This window comes from Apaloderma vittatum, unplaced genomic scaffold (genome assembly GCF_000703405.1).
Source record: "Apaloderma vittatum isolate BGI_N311 unplaced genomic scaffold, ASM70340v1 scaffold38797, whole genome shotgun sequence".
Taxonomy (NCBI): Eukaryota; Metazoa; Chordata; class Aves; order Trogoniformes; family Trogonidae; genus Apaloderma; species Apaloderma vittatum.
The window spans coordinates 9,029-35,667 of record NW_009728638.1 but is presented as its reverse complement, the minus strand read 5'-3'; the positions used below and the strand labels follow the sequence as shown (position 1 = coordinate 35,667).

At 37.5% G+C, this 26,639-nt stretch overlaps 1 protein-coding gene across 1 annotated transcript; it reads left to right on the top strand.

Annotated features, from left to right (window-relative positions):
- Window positions 1-138: 138 nt before the first annotated feature.
- On the top strand, window positions 139-26,639 carry LONP2 (lon peptidase 2, peroxisomal; the record flags this gene model as incomplete). The annotated part of the gene is made up of 9 exons (XM_009874129.1): window positions 139-397; window positions 5,480-5,621; window positions 10,372-10,522; window positions 11,212-11,338; window positions 12,388-12,521; window positions 18,642-18,784; window positions 22,970-23,177; window positions 24,267-24,457; window positions 26,119-26,639. Coding segments are annotated over 9 exons (1,577 nt in total), but the record flags the coding sequence as incomplete, so codon positions are not given.

Below are 26,639 nucleotides of genomic sequence, written 5' to 3'. Positions count from 1 at the left end.
TGTGTGTGTGTGTGTGTGAGTGAGACTGCATTGACAGATATGTTTGAGAATGTTTTTTTTTATTGTATTGTAGAATTAATTGTTGCAATTTTTAAAGGTAAATGTGCTGATGTCCTTTCTGTTGTCAATAATTGATAGATCGCCTTGAAATCCGCGCAGCTCGAATTCTTTTGGATAATGATCATTATGCTATGGAGAAGTTAAAGAAGAGAGTTTTGGAGTACTTAGCTGTCCGACAGCTTAAAAACAACCTCAAGGGACCCATTCTTTGTTTTGTGGGGCCTCCAGGAGTTGGTAAAACTAGTGTTGGAAGATCAATTGCGAAGACCTTGGGTCGAGAATTCCACAGAATTGCTTTAGGAGGAGTCTGTGATCAGTCTGATATTCGAGGCCACAGGTAACTACTTCTTCCTTTCCTAATGGCAATTTTTCTTTTGTTACAGAATATATGAATTATTTTATTTTTTTAGCTAATACAGAGAAATTCTGCTTATTTCAAACAATGGTAGTTATTGGTTGATTTTTCTTGATATTCAGTGTTATTCAGGAGAGAGTTCTATTACTGGGAATGTATGTTTAGTGTTGAGATACAGCCTTTAGGCTTTCCTTCTGCTGCTGCCCTTTACTGTCAGACAAGAGAATGGAATTTCATCTTCAGGCATCTTGGCACGTGGAAGAGAAGTTGCTAGGAAGTCTAATGCAAGCTCTTAAATGTTGCATCTGGGTTTTCTACATTTTAAGCAGGATATAAAGATTTAAGTATACAAAATAGCATAAGCATAACAGTATGGTACTTTATAACCATGTTTGTTGCTAAAGCAGGAGGAGAAACTCAGACTGATACTTAAAAGTTGCTACATGATAGCAAGTGAGTAACTTAGTATCTCAAACTTGCTAGTGTACTGTTTTCCCATTTCAAAAGGAAGTTTATACAAGGACAGCTAAACGGAAAGATTTAGATTTGTTGGGGTGACTTTCGTTAGCACTTGGTTTGTGTTTTTGAGGTTTTTTTACTTACATCTCTTTATGTGTCTGCTTAGTCTTTTAAAACATTTGTTCTCCATAGCTTGGAACTGGAAGCATAATGAAAGGGTAATGGAGATAAGCAGAAGTGCAGCATTTTTGGTTCCCAGGGTTTGACACTTACCCAGAGTTTGTAGAATCATAGAGTCACCTGATTGTAAGTGAATCTACAAACTAACTCCCAGGGGCTGCATACGCTGGGAGTTAGTTTGTAGACTCATTTGGTTTAATGCAGTGGTTTTTACGGCATAGCAGCACTCTGAATGTGTGTGTGATTGTTTGTAAACTTTTGTAATAGCCGGCCTTTTGACCTGTTTACTTACGCACCAGTGGAAAAAGAAACAAAACTCTGTCCTCTGTCACTGTGTATTATCCCCGTAATTCACAAACTGTGTTGTTAATCACCATTTAATAAGTAAGAATTCTTACGTTTCAGATCACTTATACTATGGATCCTAAAAGCAATTTAAAATGATTCAAGAACATTTTGCTGTTCCAGCTGAGACCACTAGAGGCTGTTGAATACTAAGAGTTATAGATGTTCACTTTTCCAGGGCAGAGCAGGACAGAAGCCTTTGTAAGAAGGAAATGTCTGTGAATTGACACTAGGAATAGAAGTCGAACTGTCATCAACTCTTACTCAATTGCCAGTAATTCCTTACTCTTTTTTTTTCTTGTTATTTTGTTTTATTTGGCTTTCTAACTTGTGCATGCGCTTAATATCTTTAGAAGCTAACCATTATAAATTTCGTATTAAAAACTTTGCTTGAAATTAGCTGATGGTAAGTATTTGATTAAAGTTCATTTTCATCAGCAAAGGAAAATACTATCTAAAATTAGCAGGAGTACCATGTGATTAGTCTCCAACTGCACTTTAGAGCAGTTAGTACAAGGAGTCTTTTCTAATTGTTTTTGCAAGTTTTTTCTAGGTAAAATCAAAGCCAACTGTTACATACTTGTTTTTTAAAAATTCTGCCTATTTTTTTTTTGCTTTTCAGAATAAGAACTAATCAAATAAAAACTACAGCTTTTCTGTAGACATCTCTCTGTAATGTCCTTTTCCATGAATAAATACTTCAAGTTATCTCCAGTCAAATGAATCCATATTGTGCATCTGGTGGCAGTCACAGAGCTGATCTAAAAGTGGAAGAGACATAGGCTGCCATTTTCTGAATTTTACTCTTAAGTAGGCTCATTTTCTAATATTACATGCTAGAAGCCACTCTTTTCTTCCTGAAAGTTCCTTATTAGGCTTTAAAGCTTAAGGATTCCATTAACATTGCAGAAGAGTGATCCTGTATGTATCTACTAAAGTAGTAAACATTTTTAAAAATGTAGTAAACGTAATAGAACATTTAAAAAGAAATGGTGGTTCAGTTTCATTTGCAAGCAAATGTTGCCTTAAATAGCATTCACTTTGCCTGCTTGTTACTGTTGTAAGTGAAAGATGCAGACCAATAGATTCAGGAAGCAAAATCAAATGTATTGGATGGCAGCAGGGTGGGCAGTGGCATGTTAGAAAGCGTGCTGGTCCATGTGGTGTTTAACTAGGGCAATCAGAAACACCCAGGTTTTGCCATTTTAAGTGCGGATCATGTGCCTGCAGCTGGAGTTTTGATTGGTTGAAGAGCAGCACCTACTGTTCTGCTTTCCCAAAATGAAATCATCGTCTTGGTGCAAAACCAGAACTGCTTTATCAGACATCCTCCAGCTGTCGTTTGAATTTAACACTCTTCTATAGCACAAGTTTTAAGTTTGCTGCTTAACATTTGTTGTTAACTTGTATTAAAAACAAACAAAACCACCAAAAAAGCCCCCCGAAGGACAGCTTAGAAATTTTATTCAAGAACCTCGTTGCATTTAAGATCACAGTACTGATACTTAGTTTTATACAGGTACTATATGTGTGTGTGGTTTTTTATTTTTAAAAAAGAAAGATGTAACAGTGCCATTTATTTATAGTGGTGATGTGATGTCACTGTGAAACTCTTTTTTTTCTCACCTCTGTGTGAAGCACTCTTTCTTATATTACTGTTGCTTTTCAGTTTTTAGAACTTTGCATAGTTTACTTCTATCTTAGGCTCGTGCTGAAGATTTGTTGTGGTGCATCTGTGTGAAAAATGTGTTATTCCTCACCTGTAGAGCTATGCTAGCAGAAGTTCACAGCACAGGCCTCGTACTAAAAGAAAGGAAACAACTTCACCTGTGAGAGGAATAGCTTTGTAATAGAAGTACAAAACCCAGACACATCTGCAAGGCACTCGAGGAGATGCAGCCTCTGTGCTTGAGAAAAAATAAGCTGTGACCTTGTGCAGCTAAGTTCAGAAATAGTTCCTTTGGTGGCATTAACTTTTCTATCTCTACCTACCTGCCTCTGCTGTTTGAAAACCATCGTAGTTAAAAACAACTTAAAACTTCTTGTTTTTAGAACATTATAAGGAAAGTGTTTTTCTCAATAGTACTGGTACTGCTTTAAAGGTTCTGATTCCTGTGCATCCTCAGTGCACACTGGGAGATCTGACAAGGTTTGGTTTCCTAGGTGTCTGTCTTGCATTTTCTTGGATACATAGCTCCTAAGGACATGCTGTAAAACTCTGGTGTATTTTAGAAAGGTACCTTTTCACTCATTTAGAAAATAAATACAAAGATTGCTAAATTACATATTTTCTGTGGCATGAGCTCTTAAGGGTTTTTTTTTTTAGTTGTTACTACACAAGTGAGATGACCAGGAAACTTGGTTATATACTTCCTGTTTTGAGTAGAAAGCAGCTGACTTTTTCTGGTTTAATCCATGGAGAGAAACATTGCATAAAAAATTAGCAGAGTCACATAAAAAATGTTAATGTAGAATATTGTTTTTCCTCCTTTCAACCCTAGCTAAAAGAACAAAAACGAAAAATATCATCACATTCGGTGGCTGCTGTTCACAAACAGCAGTATTCAGTTTTACGAGTTAGAAGGCAAAAGTTAATGTCCAGACAGATAAATGGCCATATCTGCTTGTAATTTTAATATCTTTTAGTAATTTTATATGTAAATATCTTCAGGATCTGCATTACCAGACTCTTATATTGAGATGTATTCCATAATAATCATGTAAAAATGAGAACAGACTACCTCTGTTTGCATTTTCAAAGTAAAATACTTCGTCATTTTTCTTTGTTATCCTACATATGACATTTGCATTAGCATTCTTTATTTGACTTTGAGGATCTTGAGTCTTTGATTAATAATATAATAAAACAGGTATTGATCCATCTCTAATAAGTGCATAGGTATCACAGATTTAGACATCGTATAGGCAGCCTGTATTGTCTTTGAAACATATAAAATTATTTACTAGTGCAGTAAGCACTGTTTATTTAAAAAGAAAAGGGGAGGCCAACAAAGCCTAAACAAAACAAAAAAAAAAAAACAACAAAAAACCCCAATGAAACCTCCAAACTGCTACAATGATTTGGTTGTCCTGATAAATGATTAACTTCTGTGAAGTTCAGTTCTGCTTCAGTCTTGTAATTTTCTGATTGCATTTTATAGAATCCTTTCATTCTTTTGGCAAGGTTGGCTGTGTGCAGATGGAGAATGAAGTGGCATGTTAGTGTAATAGCTCCCCCATGTAGATTCTTGATCTGTAATAAATGATATGTACTGCAATCCTCAGTGGAGAGGAATCCACTTGCTGCAGAGCAAGACTACACAAAAGCAGTGTGGTGATAAACTTGCGTGCTGGCTGCCCCGGTCTTCAGCAGCTGCCTCACAAAGGTGGAAATAGGCAAACTGAAATTCTGGTGTGTTTCTGGCTGTTCAGAAGACCTTAAAAACCACAATCAAATACAGTAACTGTGATTTGTTCCCTACGACCATTGCTGTGAAAAAAAGTTTTTACCACCTTTGCTGAATAAGTTCAGACTTGGAACTTTTTTATTCCATTGTGCTGTTCTAGTTTTTTTTATTTCACGTTGAAATGATATAGTGTATACAGTTATTTTTTTGTGAGTGTTTGTCAAAGCATGTGGCATTTCAGCATGTTTGGAATTTTGCCCTAATTTGTAACATACTGTGTAAGCTTTATAGTGATGACAAAACCCCAGTTTCATCTTTATTAAAATGTTAGTATTAATGAGATACCCAAATATATTTCTGCTTGTTCATACAGTACGAAGATGCTTGAATCATGTAAAATGCTTGCAAGCAATCAAGTTTGAATATACTCTAATGCATACGTTTCTCTTCCCAGACCAAATAATGCACCATGGAACTGGAATTTTCACCTGCTGATATAATTGTTTATACTAGCTCAGATGCATATTTCGTATTTTGATCAACTTTGCAAGAAAGCAAGAATTGTTACAATGCTGCTTTTTCTTATATTTTCCTTTGAGTTTTATTTTTGATATTTCTACTCCTGTTACATGCCTCTGATCCCTCTTTCCCCATATATACTTGTTTCCCACAGACGCACTTACGTTGGCAGTATGCCTGGCAGAATAATCAATGGACTGAAGACCGTTGGGGTTAACAATCCTGTTTTCCTGTTAGATGAGGTTGATAAACTGGGGAAGAGCTTGCAGGGGGATCCTGCAGCAGCCTTGCTTGAGGTAAGAGATGTTAAATTACAAGTGTTATTTCATTTGTAATTAAAAAGAATTAAGATACTGGACTCAGAAAGGAAGATTCACCAGACAAAAGATAGCATGACAGTGTCAGCTTTTTTCTTCAAATACCGCCTACAGTGTTTTGACATTGTTGGATTTCTGTCAATTATTTGTGCACCATGCAAATGCTGTTAAATAGTAAGCTGAGTAAGGTATCTTTGATAAGTGTTTTGCATATTTAACAGAGTATTGCCTGTCCCTAGCATCTTAGTGCAGAAGGCTGTGTACCTCTTCCTGTGCTAGCACTGACAGTTGGGAGAGAATGAGGAAGGTGGTGGTAGAGCAGAGCTGAGCCATGCTGAAAGGCTTGAGGCTGTGCAGAGCAGACGTAGCACTAGTGTGCTTAATAGTTTTGATATTGTGCACATTTAGAATTTCCTTATAGTGATGTGTTTTTACACTGCCCACCTCTCTTTTATGTTCTCTCTGGCGATAGGGGCTACCATCCAATCACTGTTTCAGCTGAACTGCTTCTGTGATTGTTCTTTACCTATTTCAGTCAGAAGGAGTTGAGATAGTAAAAGATATTTATCCAATTTTTCTGAGCTAGCCTGGCTCACTAGGATTATTTAGGTCATAATCCTAGAAGCATCTCAGTTGTCAGACTTAGTGTGGTAACTTCTTTAGCAGGGTGGTTGTAAGTACGAGTGAAAGTAGTTCTGGTAATACAGAGTTATTCTAATGACTCTTTTTGACTGTCAGTGCATAATACAGTGATTTGACTACGAAAAATGCTACTTAAGATGTCACGAGCTCATCTGTATGCTGTATGACTTTCTGCAAATGAAATGTCAATTGACATCCTACAAAACGTCACGTTTTTTCCTGCTAGATAGTATAAAATTACTGTTTTGACAAGGCCAACTAGTTCTCTGAAAATCAGCGTATTAACAGGCTATGGTTTGAGAGCTCTGTTTTGATCTTTGCATGATAACATGAGCTAGTAATAGTGTAAGTGTGTTAGAAAATACCATAGTTTCACTTCTTTAGCTTTTAAAGATGACATTTATGGTCCTTAACCTGTGTATTTCTCAAGTATGTAGTACACACTTCTAGGGTGCATAAAAAGCTTCTAAGTGCAAGGAAAACAAGCAGAGGAACGTAACAAATATACCTATGCCTTTTCTTTGTACTTTGCACTTAAGGGATTTTATTCATCACGATTAATGTACTGAGCTCTGTTTCTGAGTTTGCTGATAATTTCATCTGTCACTTCTCCTTTAGATATTGAGCTAAACTGACCTAAATCTGGTCAATGCACACATGAAAAAAATACCTGAAAATCGAATTCTGTTAGCTAGCTGACTGTTGTTTGCTGGGTAAGATAACGCCTAGAAGTAATGGACCAATGATTTGGTGTTTCTTGGAACAAGAATAACTTTTTTTGGAAGTGTTTCCATCATGAATCCAGATCTGTACATTAATATTGTTAATTGTATTCAACCTTTGCTGTTTCTCTAAATTTATTTTAAATTCCCTGTCTTACAGTAAGGAATTAGCATTTCTGTTCTTCTTCTGTCATGTCAGATGTGTGAGGGCAAATGAAATTAGTTTATTCTTTAATTATTTGTGTTTAATTTTTTAGTATTTGTTGCTGCTTTGCGTTGTTTCTGTTTTTCCATATTTTAAAACCATATCCCCAGTGATATGCAACTCAGCTCCTGCCATGGATTATTCCAGCTGAGGCTACTCAGGTTAGCTTCCAGCTGTCTGCTTGGGCTGCAGTCCTTATGTGAGTCCTTGCTAATTGACCATTAGTTGCACCTGGAGAAGTAATTGCTCTATTAACCATGTCTGGGCTGCTCCCATGTGAGATCTGCATATCCCTCCACTGCTGTCTAAACATCCTGAAGCAGGTGCTTTACCTCTTCTAATGGAGAACTCATGCCTGGACACACCAGCTTAATTGTCATCTGCCTTTTGTGGTTTACGTTGTTGGAAAGTCCATCTGGAATGAGCAAAGGTGGTTATTAAGTAGGATAGCAAACAATAGTACCCAGTCACCTAACTGGCACATTTGGTTTTCAGACTGCTGCTTTTTGTCTGCTAAGTAAAAAGGCACATCCTGTTTTCCTTGATGTGTAGGTGTCTTAAATTCTCACTGTCCGTCTACAGTGCGATATATTCAAGAATAAAATTGCCATTCCTTGTAAGCTTGCAAGCAAGGCTTGATGGTTTATAATTGCCGGATATGTGTTTAGTTCTAGTGCTTCTGTGGCGTTGTTGATTAAGCAAAACAGAATGTCTTCCTATTTCCAGTTACTGTTCATCAACAAGGGAATGTTTTAGTCTAAATTTAGATGACCTCTGTTTAAAACAGAAGAAAACAGAAATGCATCCAAGTGCCTGATAGTGAGTATTTGTATGCAGGGAAATTAGACCAGGATCATAACCAGGCAATTAAATGTTCATGGAATTTATTCTGGATTTTATGGTAATAAAAAGCTGGCACAAAGAAGCCTTTGAGCTGTCAGCCATAAATTAACTAAGATATGTTGTTCAGTGAATGTTCTTTTTGTACTTAATATTTCTGTATTAGCTGAATATCTCTGAATCTGTTTTAAATGCATAGGCATGATACTGTTTTGTCTTACTCTGAGAAATAGTCTGTCTAGTGCAGAGAAACTCTAGCCCTTGTAGAAAATCTTAGCATAATTCATATTTTTAGATATAATCTGAGGGGGTTTGACTACAGGTTCTTTTACTTTTATTGGATAGTATTGTTTGTGCATGAGTACAGCATCAATATTTTGTGTATCTTTGTATTATTGTATTAGGATTTGCTGTTTAAATGTTTCGAAAAATTTGTAAGAGCAGGCTTTGAATGGGAGACTAATACTTGGTATAGGTCTACTCCCTTTTGAAGACAGTTTGTAGATGCTATGCTTGTCTTGTAGCTGCTATGCAAAGCTGTCTATTGTTGTGTCCCCCGATGTTTTAGGGCTACGTTGTAGGACTAATTGAGACGAGACATCTTTTACTCTGAATTATGCCTTAGTGTACTTACCTAGTCAGGATACTTTAAGGCATTTGCCCTCAGCAGTAAAGAAGAGAGTAAATGATAGCAGCTGCCCACTTAAGAGAAAAGCTTTTGAATAGCTTGTAGCCAAGGAACAACATTCACTGAGTTCTGTGATTGTGTGATTCCAGGCTTAGCTGTAAGACTTAGGCATATGCTTTAAGATGTTTTACGAGTTCACTATTAAAGGGAATGTATAACTTGTATTTTACTACAGTCACAATACATTTCCAAATATTAGTCTTAAATCGCTGCAGTACTTCAAAATAAAATCAGAAATTGTTCTGGTTTTAAGAGCTGTGCATTCTCTAAAGAGTATTTTACTCATTTATTGTGATCATAAAACATTTCTGATTGAAAGATTTTTACCTTTTCATAGACTGAACAGAATTTAAGAATAATGAAAATTCAGAATTGTTTCTTTCATAAGCAGCTAAGAAGTGTTCAAATTAAGTTTTTTAGAATTTTTACCACTCTCCTTGGCTTTAATTCAAATTGCTAAGACAAGGGGTGCATTCATTTGGGTATAGGCTGATAAATTATTTTGACAGTGGTGTGCTATTTCTCAGGAGATACATAGGTCCCATTATTCCTGTCAGTGTTCCATTGATGACTCATCATTTGGGAAGGAAAACTGTGGCAGTGCTTTAAGGGGGGTTGGAATTAAGGTGGTTCATAGGTGGCAATACAGAAGCCAGGTGTTGACTGCTGTATACCACAAACTTCCAGTTTTCTGCACTGGTAAAAAAAACTGCAAGACAGCACGTTAGTACACTCGTGATCCACATATAAAGAATATCACCATGTGCAGAAAAGCAGCTTATCCAAGTAGTAGCTTAAATATGCAAGTGTTGCATTGGGCACACATGAGTAGTACTAAAAGGAACAGGAAGACAATGCTGGTTTTTAAGCTATAGTTCTACTTGTCCAGTAAATTTTTGAGGTTGGTCAGACTGTTTGCTGTTGTTCTTCAGTGCTTGTTTAATTTGTTTTCTTACTGAAAAATTTGGGGGAAAAAAATAAAAATGCAAGGCTTATGTTAGGAAAGCCAGGGCTTACCTAGAGTTGCGTGGGATGTCATAGGCAATAAAAAGAATTTCTACTACTACGTTAATAGTAAAAGGCTGAATGAATGGGACAGGTGATCTAGTGGCTGCAGATAAGGCTGAGATAATCTCTGTTCTTCCCCTTGGCCCTCACAGTGCTATCTCTCAGGTTTGTGCGCTTAGAGTAAAAAGATCTACCAGCACTAGCAGAGGATTGGAGTCAGGGTTTACTTGAGAGAATTCTACTCAAGCAAGCCCATGGGAGTGTGTGGGCTGCTTTTCCAAGGGTGCTGAGAGTCCTTGCAAGGCTACTTTCTACCATCTGTGAAAGGTCATGGAGAGAGCTTACAGGATGTACTTGATGACTGGAGAAACGCTGCAGCCACTTTTAGAAAAGGGTGGATAGAACTATCAGCGAAACGACTTGAATTTTTTGGGGTGTGGTATGAATTGTAGTTATAGAATAACCACGGCAAGGCAGGGTATGGAAGGTCAGGCTTTAGTAATATTGATAAAATATTTTACAAATGTAAGTCAGACAGATCCAAATGAAATATAATAAAAATACGATGGTTTTATTTATTTCCAATTGAGCAACTGCATCAGTTTTGTGTTCCCTCTTGTTAAGGTCTTGGATCCAGAACAAAACCACAGTTTCACCGATCACTACTTAAATGTAGCCTTTGATCTGTCCCAAGTCCTTTTCATAGCTACAGCCAACACTACAGCTACTATCCCACCTGCTTTGCTGGACAGAATGGAAATTATTCAAGTTCCAGGTAATGCTACAGTCTTTTCATTACAGTGGCTATTGCAAGTCCTTAAACAATGCTGGGATGGTTTTCCTGAAATGACAGGCAGTTCCTTAAGGTAAGTCTGCCAGGAATCTAGACCGAATTGCCAGAATCGTTAAAAGTGACTAGTCAGGGTGCCTCCGCTATGGCCTCTGTCATGAGAATGAAATTTGGCACTGCACTTGAGAAGATTCAGTTCCACCTACATGGGAGATCATAGAATCATAGAATGATTTCATTTGGAAGGGACCTCCACGATCCTCTAGTTCCAACCCCCCTGCCATCGCAGGGACATCTCCCCCTTGATCAGGCTGCTCAATGCTCCATCCAGCCTGGCCTTGAACACTTCCAGGGATGAAGCATCCACAACCTGCCTGGGTGACCTGTTCCTGTGCCTCACCACCCCCAGGGTAAAGATGCATTGATAAGTTCTGTAACATATTTTCACTAATTGATGTATTTGTATTCTGACTGGCTGTTGGCTGATGAATCTGTTTAAGATTCCAGTGAGGAAAGAGATCTTTGAAACACTAAAATTCTTTTCTTGTTCACATGAAGTTATGAATAACCACAAAGTATTATACCAACAGCCTTTTAAATTACAACAAGGGTTCCTTAGTTACATTTTAACATATAAGCATCAGATTAGTAAACATACCCTCTTTCTTTTGAAGGATACACACAAGAAGAAAAAATTGAAATTGCACATAGACACTTGATTCCTAAACAGCTTGAACAACATGGCCTGACTCCACAACAAATACAGATTCCTCAAGTAACCACTTTGGACATAATTACCAGGTAAATCTGTTATTCGTTGCTTTAAGCTTAAATAACTGCTTTTTCTGGTAACTAGTAAAGTGATAGTGCAAAACATCCCTTAAGTACCACTGTCCTTAGTAGCTTCAGAAGTTCAACAATTGGCTTATGGAATTGCTCTTTCCTTGAGCTCTGTCTGGCTCTGCTCTCTAAACCAAATCGGCCTTCCTTCTTGAGGAAATCCCTTGCTCTGGTTCACAGTTGTTTGGACACAACTAGCAAGGCACCAATGAATCTGAATAAACCGAAACACTTCAAGCTGGTATTGCTGCAGTGTTTAGTGTGTGAAGCCATGGTTTTCACAGCAGACAACCTTTATTTTAAATGATGAAGTTTTATTTCTGACATTTTCATAGAAAAATGGAAAATGTCATTCTGTTTCTTGTGACTTGATGGGCCACATTTGTCTCAAATTGGAATTAGGTTAAGTTTTTAAGTTTAAGTTTTTAAAAATACTTTATATTAATTAGAACTACTTTTCTCTTGGATGTGAGATCAAAGATATTGTTCAGAACATCTTTTGGACTTGAAACTAGCTCATTTCCAATGGAAAAAAGTGTATCAGTAGTCCATGAATTGAGGTATTTTATCACCAGGAACAGCATTTTAGCATTTAGTGAGTGTTGTTGTCTGGTGCTTCTTTTTAATTCATAGACTAAAATAAAATATTCTCTTATACAGTCAGTTCCTCAGCTTTCAGTGAACTAAGTTTTCAGTTTTAAAATAGTTCTTCCTTTTAATTTTTATGCATATGAGCTCAGTGCGGTTGGAGCATTGTTTAGCATTTCACTAAGGTTTAACATGAGCTGTTAGTCATGTCTTCTTCCCACTCAGTGTTTTCTCTTTCTTTACAATTTTATCAGCAAACCACAATTTTTTTCATAAAAGAACGGGACTTGTTCCTGTTTATTAGAGTAGCACAAGGTCTCCATGCCTTTCACGTCTCGTTGTGTTTGGATTTATTTTGAAAAAGAAAGTGTGTTTACATTCAAAAGAAATCTCTTTTACAAAGAGTACCCACTCTATGCTAGATACACTAGAGAGGCAGGAGTCCGCTCGCTGGATCGGAAGCTGGGAGCTATCTGCAGAGCAGTGGCAGTGAAAGTGGCAGAAGGACAGCACAAAGAAACAAAGCCAGATCGTGCTGACGTGGGCGACGGAGAAGGTGTGTATCTCTTGCATTTTTGTATTACAAAGAAGTCTTCTTATGTAGTCACTAGGAAGCTGATTCATCAGCCTGGTTTTTATGCTTCTTTAAGGGCTCTTTTTTTAAAAGCTTTGCAAATAGGGTGACATCCTTATTTTGCATGGTTCAGGTCGTGCTGAATTATGGCTTGGGACATAAGCAGAGTAATTTCAGCCTCCCAGGTTGGTAATTGAGAAGTACAAGGCATCTGTTTCGTATCTCAGGTGTGCAAGTGTGCTTTGTGTATATGGCTTTATGTCTTCCTGGGCTTTTTTATGCAAATCTTTCACTAAGAATGTAAAAATAACAAACTTCAGGCTTTTTCCAAAAATATTAACCTAAATTCTGAATCTAATTTTTTACAAAAGCATATAGCGCTATTCCAAAAGTTACAAACACTAACTTTTCCTTGAAGGAAAAACATCTTTTTTGGTCACCTTTATAGAAGTGCTGACTATGAAGAATCTATAAAGACACAAGTAATTCATATATCCATTAATGATGATAAATGCATGTTCCCCATCTATCCCAGATGAATAGCCATAAAACACAGGACAAGTTAAATGACACATTTATCTAAAACAAGACCGTTAAATTCAAGTTTCCAGAAACAGAACTTCTGGTTAGGATAATAGTTTAATCATCTTACACTTTAAGTTACGTTGCAGAAATAAGCTAAAACGCCAAAGCTTCGAGCTCCACACTGCACTGGAGAAACCTGCTGATCTACTATTGCATTACTGCTTCAACAAAAGCAGCATGCTACTCAGTTGTTTTAACATTTAAAAATTAGAAAAACTACAAAAAGAAAAAAATGCACAACAACACAACACCCACCCTTCTCCTGAACAAAGAAATGCCAAAAAACCAACCAACCAACGAATTTGTTTGCAAAATTTTCAGAGCAGAATCCGCAGCTACTGAGCAAAGACCATGACAATGTTCCTCAGGAATCTCTCTTTGCAAGTTCCCAAAACAAAACAAAAAAATCTTGCATGTAAATACTGCATTTGTAAGAAAATAGACTTGTAAGAAAATGGACTCCTAATTAAACATACTGACAGTGAACTACTACATATAATCCAGTATAATCTAAGAAGAAATTCTATGGCGCAAACCCAAAGATTTAAGAACTTAAGACTGCTACTTTCTTCTAGAGATTTAATGGAAGTGGGAGAATAGAGGAGCCTAAAGATATAAAATTTTCTCAGCTCCTCATAAACTCTATTTCAATTAAGCACTAGTAATACACAAGTTTTAAACTCAAAGATTTCTAGCCATACTTACTGGCCAAGATAGAGGACTATAACAAAAACCTAAATTTTTAAACAGTTTTTAACATAACGTATTGTGATTCACCAAATTGCTGTGAAGAGGTATAAAAAAAATAAGCATGAAAGAAAAGTTCGTGGACAGCTAAAGTGAAAATAGCACGATTTTTCTCAACTGATTTACTAGCAGATGTTTCAGCACAAAACAGACAGACGCAGAATTCTTTTAGGTCCTCCAAACTAACTAACCCCATAAAACTACATTTAGACAGAAAAGATGGGATTGCCCTTGTTGACAGCTGTCCACATTTAAAGCCAGGCATAACATGAAGTTACATCTTAAATGGAACTTTCCACTGTCCAACTTAAAACTTAAGCACTACATACTTGAGAAGTATTACTGCCAAAATAATTTCTTTTGGAAAGGAACTCCTTCCTGGGACCCCAATCCTACTGACACTTACTTGTATACCTAAATTTAATGCTATGTGCATTTTTCCCCACAGGATCAGAAAATTTATCTTTTCACAAAATAATGACATTCCATCAATTCTGATCTAGAATAACGTGTACTTAAGGCACTTGGAATTTGAGGTTTTCATGCAGGAACATTTAGGTAGAGCAACATGGTTTAAAATCTTTTGTATACAAACCCAACTTTTCATAACATTTATACTTCTCTGGCCTAAAACGGAAAACACATTCCATGCTATTTTTAGGGAGAACCACGCGTTCCAGTCTGCAGGCTGCTAAGTACTAACGCCGGCACAGCTGAGCTTAACTTGAGTGCACCTAGTCCTACCACCGTGGGATTTATGCTGATCAGATTTCATAAACCTCATCTCCCAGTGCTATGGGAGAACCTGTGCTGCTCGAAGTGCTGAGTTTCAGCTACACCATCAAACAGGTCACTTCTTGCCAGGGCAGTGATGTTAGGCCAGCCGTATTAAGGCCTTTACACATGCTAAAACCAAGCAAAACCCCCCATAGTCATGCGTAATAATGTTTTGTGAGTAAAATGCATTATGTTCAACTTGACAGAGGGAGAGTAAAGACTACACGTTTCAGATCATGTTGACTGCTTAAGTCAAACTTGTATTTAAACTCACAATCAAGAAGGAGTAGAACAGAATCCAGAAGAACATCCAGAAACAACAACAAAAAAGTCCAGAACAAAATCCAGGAGTAGAACAAACTGATTATATTACTGGGCAATGGAAATATTTTGGAAGTATTTTCAAAGCCCTGGTTTCAACAGAGATAGAATCCCCATTTAATCTCTTCTAGGTATTAAATATGATCTGTCTTAAACCTCCTTTCAAGTCTGAATTAGACAAACTGTTTTTCACTCTGGATTTCAACTGTTGTACCATGACACGATGCTTTAGCACACAGTTGCTGCATTGTATTCTCAAGGCAGTTGCACTAAAATAGGAAGGAGAGTTTCACATATTTCTGTGACTCCTTGAATTTCTTCTAGTGTCAAAGACGAGATGACCGTCTCATAAATCTTAGATAGTGTTCCAGTAAAATATCAGATAGTGTTACTGTGCACAAGGATGACTCCCTGGAGAGGTCTGAAAAATGACTCCATTGCTTTCGCTGAAGTTCACTGTACAAACCCAATGACTGACGCAAACTAACACTCCTTCACTTGCCAACTTCATCATAAAGCTCAGGAGTCAAAGGAGCAAGGAAGGCAATACAAAGCTGCCAGTGTATTTCAGTTATGCCTTTTTGGAAAGTGCTAAACAGCTTGACAGAGTATCTCCTAGAAGCGTCAGTTCTGCTCTGGCAGGTATCCTACATTTTTAGAGCGTACTATCTAACAGTGTCAAAAGCCTCATGTTTACAAAGGCTTGAAAGCAGATGCTTCACTTTGAATTAATTAATAGTCTGATTTAATCAATATAATGATCTTCTATCACCTCATGTCTTTCAACTTTTATTACAAACCCACAAGCCAGAGGGCCCTCAGCTGAATAAACACCATAAGTACTGTGTTACTGTTCTGATACGCTACAAATCATATACAAATTATGCTTTAGCAAATTAGAATCTACAAGGCAAACCTATAGCTTGTTTTCACATACTCACACCTGAAACAAAACACCTGACACCCTGCTTGCTAGATTTTATTGAGACTAAGGTCTTTTCACATTTCAGTTCAGCTTCAGGTTCAGATGCTGCCCTTTCGCATTTCTCATCTACCTAGAACCAAGGGCTCCTGCAGACATCTCGTGCTGCAGTGTGAACTCCGAAGCCTTCCACAGAAAACTGCCGTGTACAGCACAGTTTCAGAACCTCCAAGAGCCTAGAGTCTGTTATTGTTACAGATTATAAAATGTGGTCTACTAATTGTATTAATGTAAACTCTAACTCTTTTAATAGGGCAGGTAGCCTCAAAAATTACTTCCTGATTTGTTAAGCTGTACACAGCTGTATGCATAAAACTAGGTAAAATGAGAGCAAGCAGAAATGGGAAATTCTGTTTGTTAGGTGATAAAATCTTGGTATAGAACAAAAGTAGTTTTTAAACTCAGTTTTGTTTTACTGCCTAAATTGTCTTACCAAATTACTCAGGTTTTGAAGTTCCATAGAGCTGAAATTGCAGTCTGAGTTGCAAGAATAGCATGCAGGGTTATGTGTCCTAGACTTACTAGTGTTTATGTACTTGAATTTATTAGGTACAGAAATAGTAGTTCAACAGAAATACCGGGACATGCTGGAACAACAGGAGGGCCAGCTGACTAAGGCAGTGTTTACAGCAAAGAAATGGCATTTATACATGGAGCAATGAGTTGCACAATGGAAAGATTAGTGGCTGTTGGATAGTAACCATTAGATTTGAGTCCTGAATGAAAGCTCAAGTTGGTGTTATTGTGGTAATAGTGATGTAGAATGTTTTTCTTGATACTGTATGAATTCATTAGTGAAAACTGCCCTGCAACAAAGTAAACTGTAAAAAAGCCTTTATATAGCAGGACTAAGGATAGTTTGTATCTTAGGAAAGGAGACATTCCCTCTTCATCCATTCTGAGAAGTACTTGTGCAGCACAGAACATCTCTTAATGTTATTTTAAATAGATCAGTGACTTGTATTTTTCCACAATTGTTTAAATTCCTGTTTCTTCAGTTATTGTGCATGCATTAATATACAAAGGAGGTTGGTTTCGCCGTTGAAAGTAAAAAAAAAAAACAATCAAAGGAAGCAACAGTGGGTTATTTGCCAAAATATGGTGCAGGTCTTGAGGTTCAGCATACATTCCTGTGTGATACAGACTATTGCTTTAAATGTATCTTAGGCTTGTGGTTGTTGGGTGATAAAAAATATCTTCGCTATATGTAAGTGTACAATGCTTTCCTTAATGGCAGCCTTGGGGCAGGGAGGCACTGCCATAAAACTGCCACAAAACCTTAGAAACATCTGGATTGTTCAAGTATTTTTCATTTATCTGATATGTATTTTTCACTAAAATACTGCTTTTGCACCTGGATCAAATTCTGTGGGGAAATGACTCCTTGCTTACATTCTCCTGTATACAATTGCTGAAGTAAATGTGCAGTGTAGGCCTAGTGCAAAATGACGTTTAAGTTCTTGAGCTGATTTGTGCAAACAGCAGGCTGTGTAGTCCAGTTTAAAACAATTTTGAGGCTTTGATATTTATATGGTCCCCGTTACAGTTCCCTTTTGCATAGAAAGCACATTAGTAGAGAAAACAGAGATTTTTAGGAAATTCTGCTATGGAAACAATTATGTAGGTAAGGAATACAATTGTACTATAAATGGAGGAAGGAAATAGCAGACTTCTGAATGCATAACTATTGCTTTAATTATGTGGTCCCTTCTTGATGATGGTTGAGTATATTGCATTCAAAAGTGTCAGGCTAATTGGTTTTATATCCCTGCCTCAAGAGCGTGTCGTGCCTGTAGGTATTTCTGAAAATGCCTGATCTTTTGATCTTTGAGGAATCTTTTGCCACTAGGGGTTATTGATCAAGACACCTTAGAAATATCTCATCCAACAAAGCGTAGAGCAGAGCGCTGTGCAAGCACAGTATTTCAAGACAAAAATCAGCGGAGCTGTTTTCTGTGTGAACTGCACGTAGCAGCTTTTCCTGTGCTCAGTCAGCTGGTGTTGAGGGTAGGTGTGTGAGGATTGGGGTGTGCAGAGGGGAAGGCAGAGTTGCAGAGCAGTAAGTTGCGCCATCCTTGTTTGGTGCTGTGAAATGAGATGCTGTTGAGTGCAGTGCAAGCTGGCTGGAATAATGCAGCCATGCGGCAAAGCAATGTATGTAAATCTGGCCAAAACGCTTCTGCTTTATTGGACAGAACCCTTAATTATTAGTGTCTGAAAAGTTTAGCATGTAAACCCTTGTGGAAAGAGACCACAGAGAGCACTGTTGTAAACATTCATAAAAAGGACAGTAGTTACTAACTTCCAGTATTTCCCATCCAGCTCCATATTCTGTATTACATTACATTAAACATGATCATCTCCTACAAATACTGGTGTCATGCACAAACCTGATGAAAAGTGCAAAGTGCTAAATGAACTTACTGTGTTTTGCTAGTTGACCTAGTTTAAAAAGCTTTTAAGCAAGTAAGTTGCATATCTTTCCTTGCTCTAGATTGAGTATTATCTTTGCTGAACAGTTAGAACATGTTTAGGCTTCATAATTAAATTTGATGCGGTTAGTTTGACAAGATATTTTCTGAACTTTCTGAGCATTTCTCTCAAATGTTTTACTTTTCTGTCACAATTTTTTTTAATTCCTGTGTTAAGCAAGATTGCTACAAATCCTAAATTAGATTTTCTTCTTTCAGATTGCAAAGAGCATGTCACAGAAGACGCAAAACCAGAATCCATCAGTGACACAGCTGACCTGGCTTTACCACCCGAAATGCCGATTTTAATTGATTTCCATGCTTTAAAAGATATCCTGGGCCCACCCATGTATGAAATGGAGGTAACATCCTCATTTGTTTCTGCTCAACTGCTGTTACTGTCTGGTTTGACTAGTTGTCTATTTTATTGCTACTGACTGAGTTTATACAATATATTAACTTTTAAAAAAATGTATTAGTAACAGAACTGTGTTTGAGTTCCAAGTGTTTTTTCATCTAAAGAAGTTTTTGTTTTGTTGTAATTCATGGTACAGAAATAGCATAATGGCCTGACTTCCTTTTAGTAAAGATGCCTGCAGCAGTGCTTAAGAATGTGGTGGTATGTTTTCAGTTTATAATGACTTTGGTTTTGTTTGGGGGATGTTTGGTGGTGTTGGGAAAGAAGCCAAAACTAGAACCCAGGAATCCTGTCTCTGAGGCAGCTGTGTAAAGGACTGTCCCACATACCTCCTTAATGCCAGCCAGCATTTCTGGGTATTAAAACCACTTCAGTTTGCACCAGAAGTTCTCAGACATTCTTTAGATTAATGTGACACTTGGATATTAAAAATGTTTTATAAGTAGTCAGGCACCTACAGCCTCCTGGTACCAGCTCTGTTCCGTGGTAGGCAGAGTCTAGCGTTTTTTTCTTTCCTCTATCTATATTTTGCTATATTGTATGAAAATACCATCAACTGAAGTAGTTTGTTGGTTTGGGATTCTCTTTTCACCATTTACATTGTAGTTATTCTCTGTTTTGCTTCAGGTCCAGGTGAACTGACCAAGAGTGAGTAGTATTATATAACACTATGACAGGAAACCAGTTGCTGATGGAACGCCAGGTTTTTCTGTCTTATTTATACAGGAGATAAGATCAGTAAACCAGTAAGTTATGGAGAAAATAGAAATTAAAGGAAAACTTTCAGAGGAGACAATATTCTAAGAACTTTCCTGTGATAGTTCTTTTCTACCAGATGAGAGAACCAGGCTCCAGGGGCATTTGGAGGACAAAAGGAGGACAAGATACGCAGGGCAAACAGGAGAAAATGAATGATTATAAGGAAGGAGTCAATTTTTAGACCTGAAATTAAGTTTTTGAATATGAAGATATTATCATAGAAGAGAGTCTTAATGAGGAGATGAAAATGAGGAAGCAAGTTGAAAGAAGACAGCACTATTGATGGTGTTGGAAGATGATGGTAGTAGCAGTGGAAGTTGGGGTGAATAGGGGGTGAGGGAGATCAAGGGTTTATTTTGTTTTGGTTTTGGGTTGTTTTTTTCACGAATGGTTACCATGAATATGCATATAAGCATCTCATGGATCTGCTGGCCTGTATAAGCTGAAATAAGACTGAGTGAAACTTTTGACCTGCGAATCAAAGGGTTTTTTAAACATTTCCACATTTAGCAGGTAAATTAAGTAGTGCATAAATAGAACTAGAGATGAATCCACACAGCAGCAATTCTCTGAGCAGCTATGGGGTTATTTCATGTACTGTTTGCTGTATTTATTAATGAGTGAATATTTTTCAGTCACACACTTGATATTTTCAGTGTAAACTGCTCAGCTAATAACTCCCATTTTAACGAATTTTCCCAACTAACCTATTATTCCTTTGAATTTTCTCAAGTGCCCCCAAGATTCTTTCGAAGTATAGCTCCTGTCTCAATGACGGGCGTTTCAGAACGGCTACTCTGTGTGCTTTCTGGTTTCCTAGTCTGCAGTGTCTCTCTCTTTGTCTGTCTAGCCTTCAAAGCTTCACCTTTGACCTGCATTTTGCCATTTATAATTAGTTGAAATAAAGATACAATGGAGGTAGTCACCATGTCAGTATTTGGATGAGACTGAGCAAATAGAACTGAAAAGATGACATGACTTAATTGATCTGTTATCCTTCAGGGAATTCCTTAAAATAAGTGATTCATCTTTCACCTTCGCAGCGTATTGCTTGTACGTTTTCTGCACAGGTCTCCCAGCAGAGGGTATGACCAAATACTCTGCTCCTACTTGTAGGATTAATTCATTTATCACAAATAAATAATCTTATGTTGTCACCCTATAGAACAAATGTTGCAATATATCACATAGTAAGGCTTTGGAAGAATAATCTTAACAGTAGTTTAAAGTGTAGGAGGTGCAATGAAATGTTTCAGCACGGCATGATCTGGGGGAAAAGATTTATAACATAGGCAGAGTGTTTATAATGAGCTATTTATCTTTTGACTTAGACTTTAGCTTGCCTTTTTTTAAAAAAAAATAATCTTTCTTTCAACCCTTAATTCTGCTCAGTTAACAGAGCATTTTTGGCACCAAAGGAGAGCCTTTCGGAGCTAGTCTGTATCCTCGTAATGTGAGCGAAGTTGAAGTGACAGAAGCTCTGAATCGGTGAAATTTCCTGTTCTAGGAGATGAAAAGTGCATATTCCATAAAAGAATAGCTCCATTTCATGGGACACACACAATTTTAATTAAGGAATGAATCAGATTATCTTTTACAAGCAAAACCTGTACAAATCACAGGTTTAGATAGGTATTTTTATCTAAGAAGTGTTGGTATTCTGGTGATATTTCTGGGAAATCCTCCTGTCTTAAAGAGAAGCTGCTGTTACATATCTTGCCTGCAGTGGTTTGCTGTGGAATGAATCGGTTTTTTAAGAGTAGACTAGAAAAAAGGTTTGTACGGTCAGGCTGGGAGAACCTGTGGAAGGATAACAAACATGCTAAAGGCCAGTTAGTAACTTAGTGCCGGTTCTCCTCTTCCCATTATGAATCAGTGACTTAATAGCCATTTGTCAATTATGCTGATTTACAAAATAATTCCAAAACTGCAGACTTGTGGATGATGTCTCTTTTCCTTTATCTTGGAATAACCTTCAATATTTTAAAATAAATGACTGCCCTAAGTGTTAAGACTTAAATTTTGCAGTGCACAGGCAGCTAAAATGTATCAGAAAATACGTTAATTTACTCAGATTACAACTTAGTCATAGCTGGATTGGTCTCATCTACAAAAATTTAAAAAAAAACAGGGCTGGTTATGTAGGTCAGTGACCTTTCCTTCCATCATCTGACAGACATGACCAGTCATCAGCTGAGTCTAATGGTCATTTTCAACTGAAGTTGTTTAAAAAGCATAAGTAAGGATTAAATTCCTCTGATGTTTTGTAAGAAGAAATTATTCTGAGGTGCCAAAACCACAAACCAAAATGGTTTTGTTGTGAGACTCCTTTGACTTGTTTTCTATTGAAGAAATGAAATAATTATTTAAATTCTCTGAAGAGTTTATTGATTCATTCCTTTCAGGAATGAATCAAATTAACTTCCAATTCTACATTTCAGTAAGAGACAAAAATTATATTAAAATGGGCCTATTGCTATATTTTACAAAGGATTATTTGTCTTTTGCTCTAGTTGTCACCTGACACAGTAAAAATTCACCCAGTTTCTTTTCTGCTGTATAAATACATATATTACTTCATAGTTCAGACCATGCTGAATAGCTGTATGATCTTTCATCAGGGTTTCTTCATCTCCTTAAAGCTCAGGAAAACAAAAGGACTTTCTGTATATTCTAAAAGAATCTCTCAAAGGAAAAAAAAGAAAATCAGAACCTGAAACTTTCATGGAAAAACTCTGCCTCTCTTCCCTTCTCTTAACACAGAAGCCTGGGCTTGAGAGGCCTCCATGACTCTCATCAGTACCTGGGCACAGGCAGGCTTCCAGAGATCAGTCTTGTGTGGAGTAGAGCTTGCTTAACCACTTGCAGTTAATAATGGGAGTCAGTCAGATTTTCCATACTTTTTCATATCTAGCCTGCTAGAAGACTCATGTTTCATTATTCAAAGTTATTTATAGTTGTTTGCAACAAATGGAACTGGTCTGCTGTCCAACAATAGTTTGGGCAAAACTGGTGTTTCTATATAAGTAGCAAAGAGAGTCAGCATGGATGGATTAAGTCATATAAGGATCCAGCCAGGGATGAGAGAAAGATTCTTACTGAACTTTTAGGGGTGGGGAAGGTTTCAGGAATGATATACCCAGGTGCTTGCCACTGCCTTAAGCAAAGTAGCCACATACAGCTCCTGTTCTGTAGCAGGCATTTACATATAAGGCAAAATCACTGCTGCATTTAAGAATTAAGAAAAATATTAGACACTTAGGCTTAACTTTGACGCATACAATTGTTTTGCAGGCAGCTATCAAATTGTTTTTGCAATAGTTCTGTTACAGTTCTTTCCTAAACTGTTCCCTGTGGTGTTTTCTTTCAGGTGTCTGAACGCTTAAGTCAGCCAGGAGTAGCCATAGGCTTGGCCTGGACTCCTTTAGGGGGAGAGATCATGTTCGTAGAAGCAAGTCGCATGGATGGTGAAGGTCAGCTTACTCTGACTGGTCAACTTGGAGATGTTATGAAGGAGTCGGCACATCTGGCAATTAGTTGGCTGCGCAGCAATGCAAAGCGATACCAGCTGACCAATGGTAGGTTGGGGAAAAATGATAAAGTACAGCTCTGCTGCATCACTGAGATTGAACGCATCCCTCGGCCTCGTACTGCAGGGATGCACATAAAGTAAGCCTTACTGCATTACTATTGCATGGAAATTAAATGTCCCAAGACTTGATTTTCTTCAATAATTCAGCAAATTGTGACACTGCTGAGTAACTGTGGAAGTTACCTGTACTCATTGTGGAAATGCATTGTGTTGCTTTAACAGAGAGAGAGGGTTTTCCAGCTATCAGTGCCACTCACTCTTACATTCAGGCTTTCCAGCAGTACTTTCGTGAGCTAGATCTAGATATATAAGTCTGTAGATATCCTCTAAACTTAAGATATGGCTTCTGTTAAAAGTAGGTTTTGTAGTTTTAATATTTTGAGAATTAGTTGGGGTTTTATGGCAGCTGTTGAACTGCAGCGCAGTAGGACTTAAGCCAAGAAACTCTGTATTTTTTTGCTGTTTGTTTTCTGTTTGGCCCTCCCAAAAGTTCTGGAAGTGTGCTTTCTATTTTGATCATTTGCTGAACAGTCAAATAATTGTCCAGTATCTGTCATTATTTATGGAAGTTTAGATAGGTTAAAAAATCTAAATTGAATAAATGTATGAAATGCTACTGGCATTAACTGTATACCCACTACCTCTGTAATTTACACTGTTATGTGAAAAAATATAAATTAGAGTGGTTAACGCTGATTTTCTGTGGAGTGCCAATTTCAAGGTGTGTCGTCTGAAAACTGGCATTTATGGTTTGGGACACAAAAAGCCCTTAAAAATTCTATGCAGGAATTCCTTGGTTTACATTAATCTCTACTCTGAATTTCCCAACACATGCAAATGCTAGGCTTACTGGTTAACTTGGTGTGGTTTTGTCCAGGGATCTGGATGTAGGAAGGCTTGCTGGGATTTCTTTTTGTGTGTTTTTCTAGAGCCTTTGCAACAGTGTTGATTTTTGAGCCTTCTGTTAAAAAACAGTGCTAGGACTTTTAGTTCTCTGGTGGGCTTTTAGAATAAAGACTGGGAACAAAATGGGTTTAGATTTTTGACATTCAAACCATTATTTTTTTTCCTTAAGCTTCTGGAAGTTTTGATCTCCTTGACAACACTGACATCCATCTGCACTTCCCAGCTGGAGCTGTCACAAAAGATGGACCATCTGCTGGTGTTACCATAGTAACCTGTCTTGCTTCACTCTTCAGTGGGCGGCTGGTGTGTTCAGATGTAGCCATGACAGGAGAAATTACACTAAGAGGCCTTGTTCTTCCAGTAAGTATCATTTGAGAAAAGAACTAAGTTGTATTAATTCTCCCTATTCTGGATGTAAAATCTGTTTATAGCCATTTACAAAAGCAAAGTCTTGCTGGATCATTCCTTAGCAGCACTCCAGTCTCTGCTGGTGCAGTTGTAAGAGACAGCTGGAAGCCAGGCTGCTGGGGTGCTGCACCATGTCGATGTTAAAGCTAGTCTCGATGCTGTTTTCAGGGAAAGCACATCGAAATGTCTAATTACAAAGGAAACCCAGAAGTCTTAAAATTCAACATGGTTGCAAAATATGCTATTACTACAGAATTATCTCATTTCTTTCAAAAGTTGTTTCTTAAAGTAATTGCATAGAGGTTACTCTTGGAACAATCTTTTGTTCCTTGTGTATATAGTTCAGCTGAATGGTGTTCATGACGGTAAAGGAGTCTTCCAGCAAATAGTTTTAGCTTGAAGTATCAAATGGAGCCTGGCATAAGTGATTAAGCCGATATGGGAGTTGTTATACCACGTGATGGACAAAGATGGACAAAGGAAGGCAGAAGTTGGAAGACAGTATTTTGTTGCAGGCAGTAGCGAGTAGAAAGAGCTAACATGCTATGCTGTGGTAGCCGACCAGACCAGACATAGCTCTGAACTGGCATTCGAGTGGCAGCCAGACTGACAAGATTGCTGTTCGTGGCTGTGAAGAAACCCCACCTGGTGCATGCTTGCTTAGCTTTCCAAACAAACTGCCTTTATTGCACAAGTGACCAGATTTTGTCTACTGTTTAAGATGGATGCAAAAATGAGGTAATAGTAAATACTAAACCACATCTACCTTATTTCTGAGGGTTGTCCAGAGCCTTACTGGTATTAATTAATAGGAACATGCCAGTACTTGCATTGGCTGCCTGAACACGATGGCTTAAGTGTGCAGCGTTGTCCAGACTGGAGTGATTTAGGGCTCAGTGCTGCCTTGTTTTCTAGCTACAAGACAAGGTTTTCCGTTCCTCTAGAGCACTGTAAAATTATGAGTTGCTTCTGTAAGTTGGTCTTGAAATAGGATTAGAAAAGAGTTCAAGGGGAAGAAGCTACAACTGTGGCTACAAGAAAAATCCATTTAAAAGCCCTCTTTGCATCTCACTGCCAACTCAGAAAGGTGGTTTATGGAAGGAGTGCCTGTTTTCCTAGTGCAAAGCCATCTTTGCAGTTTGGGAGCACAGGTTTGCTTTTCTGTGTATTTTCTATTGTACAGCTCGTTTATTATGTGGCATCACATCCTTAAGACTGTTTTCTCCCTAAACTCAATACTGCCTCTATCTTGAAAGCCATCTGTGCTAACAGAGGTGCAGTATTTCAGCCTGCCACGTGAAAAAAAAATCCTGAGAAAAAAAAGAATTTTCCACTATTGATGTTCTTCTACCTGTATTCCTAGATGAAGTTTAACATATTTTCCCTCTTGCTATTAACTGTTACAGAAAGGGTACTGTAGCATATTATTAACATATTTCCCTCATTAAGCATATAATGAGCTAAAGGTACTGCTGCATTTTTAATTGCTTTTCTGACTGGGGGAGGGAGAGCATTCATTAAAATTTAACTCCTGCTGTGATTTGTTACAATTACTACTTTATTAGATTAGTGTCATAGTTTTTTTTTTTATATGTATTTCTTCTCCTTATTAGGTTGGAGGAATTAAAGACAAAGTCCTGGCAGCACACCGAGCTGGACTGAAGAGAATTATCATTCCGCAAAGAAATGAAAAAGATCTTGAAGAAATTGCAGTGAACGTACGGCAAGATTTGACTTTTGTTATGGCGAGCTGTCTAGATGAAGTTCTTAATGCAGCTTTTGATGGAGGATTTGCAGTTAAGCCTGGAGTTGAGCGTTTCAACAGTAAACTTTAAGGAGACAGGCTGAGATTACTTCTGTACCAAATTTAATAGAAATCACTATCAGCTATATATGCATCAGGTATAAATATGAGCTAACTTGACTGTTTAAATGGGGGTGTAAATGCAATCAAAACTATTACTTCAGCAGCTAACAACTGAAAACCACCTTTTTATGAGCATTTGCTGCTTTTTACTCTCATCAGCAAAGAATCTTGGACAAAAAATACTTGTTTCCTGTCAGATTAAAGCATGAACAAGCTGAAGCTGGTGAGAAAGAATTCTTTAGCTTATCTGGCAGATGTATACGTCAG